This window comes from Galeopterus variegatus, unplaced genomic scaffold, assembly GCF_000696425.1.
Source record: "Galeopterus variegatus unplaced genomic scaffold, G_variegatus-3.0.2 Scaffold524, whole genome shotgun sequence".
NCBI classification, from domain to species: domain Eukaryota; kingdom Metazoa; phylum Chordata; class Mammalia; order Dermoptera; family Cynocephalidae; genus Galeopterus; species Galeopterus variegatus.
Window position 1 is genome coordinate 496,470 of NW_007726635.1, and position 4,278 is coordinate 500,747.

The 4,278-nt window shown below is 64.7% G+C and overlaps 1 protein-coding gene across 1 annotated transcript in view; it reads left to right on the top strand.

Moving 5' to 3' along the window:
• Positions 1-526: 526 nt before the first annotated feature.
• Positions 527-4,278, top strand: part of KLHL17 (kelch-like family member 17) — a 5,216-nt gene continuing 1,464 nt past the window's right edge. The window contains exons 1-10 of the mRNA XM_008569681.1: positions 527-893; positions 986-1,107; positions 1,213-1,434; positions 1,877-1,993; positions 2,228-2,441; positions 2,679-2,823; positions 2,906-3,073; positions 3,530-3,618; positions 3,712-3,785; positions 3,975-4,156. Of these exons, the coding sequence (XP_008567903.1) occupies positions 683-893; positions 986-1,107; positions 1,213-1,434; positions 1,877-1,993; positions 2,228-2,441; positions 2,679-2,823; positions 2,906-3,073; positions 3,530-3,618; positions 3,712-3,785; positions 3,975-4,156 (1,544 nt within the window). The 5' untranslated portion in view covers positions 527-682. The remainder of the gene's footprint in view (positions 894-985; positions 1,108-1,212; positions 1,435-1,876; positions 1,994-2,227; positions 2,442-2,678; positions 2,824-2,905; positions 3,074-3,529; positions 3,619-3,711; positions 3,786-3,974; positions 4,157-4,278) is intronic.

Genomic DNA, 4,278 nt, shown 5'->3' on the forward strand with positions numbered 1-4,278 from the left:
GTGGGAGCGGGGCTGGGGGCCAGGACGGAGCGAGGCGGGGTGCCCGACGGCGGCGGGTCCTGGAGGCTCTGTCCCCTTTCTGCCGCCCTTGAACCCGTCCGCAGCGTGGGGGGAGGCGGTGTAGGAGCCGCTCCGGGGGCCCAGGGAGGTCACGCCTGCTGGGCGGGAGTCAGGGGCCCGCTTGAGAGCGGCCGCTCGGCCGTGGCCCGTCTCACTCCACGCACCTCCCGTGTGCCCCGCGCATGCTGAGACACCGGACTCCGCTGGTGGACAGGAAGAGGAGCCTGGTCCTTATAGGGAGCGGGTGCTGGCAGGCGTGGTGTGGCTCCTGGAGAGGAGTTGCGGGCAGAGAAAGCCGGGCATGCCCAGCAGTCAGGGCATCAGGTCCCCACAGCCCGCCCGCTGTGAGCACGTTCAGAGCAGAGCCTTGGGGACTCCACAGAGGCTCCCTGGACAGGAAGGGAGGTCCTGAGCCCCGTAGGGTGGCCCTGAGTGGGGAGGTGGTCATGATGGAGGCCGGGTATGGGTTGGGGGAGGGGTGACCCCCCTGGTTGTTCCACCCCTGCCCAGGGGTCTCAAGTGGGTGAGCACCTCCCTACAGGTGAGCCCTGACCCGGCCCTGCCCACCCGCAGCCCCGAGGCAGAGCGTGCCCGTCCCAGGCAGGCCCGGCCTGCAGCCCCCATGGAGGGCACCGTGCAGCTGCTGACCCGCGAGGGCCACAGCGTGGCCCACAACTCCAAGCGGCACTACCACGACGCCTTCGTGGCCATGAGCCGCATGCGGCAGCGTGGCCTCCTGTGCGACATCGTCCTGCACGTGGCCGCCAAGGAGATCCGCGCGCACAAAGTGGTACTGGCCTCCTGTAGCCCCTACTTCCACGCCATGTTCACAAGCAAGTACCGCCCCCACGCAGTCTGGGCAGCTCTGGGGGGCTCTCTGCAGCTCTCCCAGGACTGGCACCAGCCTGACCCACTGTCCCCACAGATGAGATGAGCGAGAGCCGCCAGACTCACGTGACGCTGCATGACATCGACCCTCAGGCCTTGGACCAGCTGGTGCAGTTTGCATACACGGCTGAAATTGTGGTGGGCGAGGGCAATGTGCAGGTGCGACTGCCTCGCTAGCCCCCTCCCCTGCCGCATCTCCCTGCATCTCTCCCCACTTCCCCCATTATGTGTCTGCTTCCCTGGCTCCCTTGTCCTGCCCTACAGACTCTGCTGCCGGCCGCCAGCCTCCTGCAGCTGAACGGCGTCCGAGACGCCTGCTGCAAGTTCCTGCTGAGTCAGCTGGACCCCTCCAACTGCCTGGGCATCCGTGGCTTTGCCGACACACACTCCTGCAGTGACCTGCTCAAGGCAGCACACAGGTACGTGCTGCAGCACTTCGTGGACGTGGCCAAGACCGAGGAATTCATGCTGTTGCCACTGAAGCAGGTAACGTGCCAGCCGGACCTCGACCCAGACCATGGGACCCAGACTCCAGCACACAGCCCTTGTATGCCTGGCCCTTAAGGCCTGGCCCTTTGCCCTCCAACCCTCATTCCCACCCTCTGGCACACATCCCAGCCCCACCACCCATCCCCTAGTGCTCACTCCCGTCCTATCCCCATCTTCTGAGTCCATTTAAGCCTTCGTCTTTAACTCCTGACCCCATCCTGTCCCTACCTACAATCCCCAGTCCCTGGTTCCACATCCCCAAGACCACTCTGGACCTAGGACCCTGAGGAATCAAAGCTGTGGCTCCTGACCCTGCTTGGCCCTTCCCTGTAGGAACACTGAGCCCCTGGGGCCAGACTCTCCCTCCCAGGCACCTTCAGAGCTCCTTGGGCCTACAGGACCCTCCCCAGATCTCAGGTCTGAGGACACCCACCCCTAGGTGTTGGAACTGGTCTCCAGCGACAGCCTGAATGTGCCTTCAGAGGAGGATGTCTACCGTGCGGTCCTGAGCTGGGTCAAGCATGACGTGGACGCTCGGAGGCAGCATGTCCCGAGGGTGAAGCTGGGCCCTGAGGGCTTCTGCAGCATCTGGGAGGGGGTGCAGGTGGCTGAGAGCCTGGATGTACCCTGGCCTCTCCTGTGTTCAGGGACTCTGTGGGGGTGGTACAGGCACCTATCTCAAAAAAGAATCTGTTACACGAGTGGTACGGGCATTTGAAGTGGGGGTCTTGGCCCTGGGGCCAAGTGTGCCCAAGGGTCTCGCCTGACCTTGGTGTCCCCTGCACCCCAGCTAATGAAGTGTGTGCGGCTGCCTCTGCTGAGCCGCGACTTCCTGCTGGGCCATGTGGATGCAGAGAGCCTGGTGAGGCACCATCCGGACTGCAAGGACCTGCTCATTGAGGCCCTCAAGTTCCACCTGCTGCCCGAGCAGAGGGGTGTCCTGGGCACCAGCCGCACACGGCCTCGGCGCTGTGAGGGCGCCGGCCCCGTGCTCTTTGCTGTGGGTATGCCCATCCCCTCCCCTGCTCTTACATCCATGCTCTGTGCCTTCTTTCCCCATGCCTGTGCTGGTCAGGTCCTGACCTGCCCCTTCCTCCTCCAACCAGGGGCCTCTCCAGGACCCTGTGGGATGTGACCCACCAGTGTGGCCCTCGCCAAGCCCCATCTCCACCTGCCCCCGGAGCCCCCAGCCATTGCCTCCCTTGGCCCCTCCTCCTGCCTGGTCACCTCCCCCTCCCCAGGTGGCGGGAGCCTGTTTGCCATCCATGGGGACTGTGAAGCCTATGACACACGCACCGACCGCTGGCACGTGGTGGCCTCCATGTCCACACGGAGGGCGCGGGTGGGAGTGGCTGCTGTCGGGAACCGGCTGTATGCTGTAGGCGGGTAAGCATAGGGCAGTCTTGGGTCAGGGGCTGGGCAGCTGTTCACCAGGTCAGCCTTGACTGGTAGCGGACCCCTCCACCAGCTACGATGGGACTTCAGACCTGGCTACCGTGGAGTCATATGACCCTGTGACCAACATGTGGCAGCCCGAGGTGTCCATGGGCACAAGGCGAAGCTGCTTGGGGGTGGCCGCCCTGCACGGGCTTCTGTATGCAGCTGGTGGCTACGACGGGGCCTCCTGCCTCAACAGGTAGTAGCCACGGTTGGGACCCCCGTGGCTTTTTGGGGTTGGCTGAGCAGCGGGATGTGAGGCTATATCACGTCTGACTATAGGAATGAAGGGGATCTCACCTGACTCAGGCCACCAGGGCCCTCGAGACCTCTTCACCTCAGGCCACGGCAGCACCAGGCCTGGTGGGCTCTTGGCTGTGCTGGCCCAGCTGCTCCTTCTTTTCCTCTCTGGGGTCCTTCCCACCATCCCAGGGGCTGGGCCCAAGTGACCTCGTCCAGCACCATCCAGTCAGCCAGTGGTGGGTATCCACCCAGAAGGCTCTGTGTGTCCACTCTGGCAAGACTCTGGGCCCAGAGTCTGCATGCATGACTCGTCAGCACAGGATTTCAGTTATTCTACAGGGGAGGGCAGGTCCTGGGGCTAGGACAGCCTTTCTGCCTTGGCTGAGGGTCAGCAGCGGTCTGGTGCCCACAGTGCTGAACGCTATGACCCCCTGACGGGAACATGGATGTCCATCGCTGCCATGAGCACGCGGAGGCGATATGTGCGTGTGGCCACGCTCGGTGGGTGACAGGGCCTGCTTCTTGGGGTGCCCCCCCAACCCTGGGGACCCACACACCCAGCGGGAGCACCACGGGTATGTTGACTTCCTGCAGATGGGAACCTGTACGCCGTGGGTGGTTACGACAGCTCCTCACACCTGGCCACGGTGGAAAAGTACGAGCCCCAGGTGCATACACTCCCAGTCACGGTCACCCCTTCCCCAGTGCTGCCTGGGGTCACCCACGTCCCCTAAAGGGTCAGCCCTCTGCATCCCACCCTTGTCTCACAGACACCCCATCCTGGAGTAGGGTCTATGCTGTGGGCGGAAGGATGCCCATGAAGGATCCGACTCTAGTTTGACCCCTGGCCGTGGCAGGTGAACGCCTGGACGCCTGTGGCCTCCATGCTGAGCCGGCGCAGCTCAGCGGGCGTGGCCGTGCTGGAGGGCGCCCTGTACGTGGCGGGGGGCAACGACGGCACCAGCTGCCTCAACTCGGTGGAGAGATACAGCCCCAAGGCCAGCGCCTGGGAGAGCGTGGCGCCCATGAACATCCGCAGGTCCGCGGGTCAGGGAGGCGGGGGCGGTTGGGGGGGGCTCGCCAGTGCAGCGGACTTGCCTTCCCACCTCCACCCCCTCCAACAGACCGGACCGGCGGCTACGGTGGCCCTCACTGCCCCCG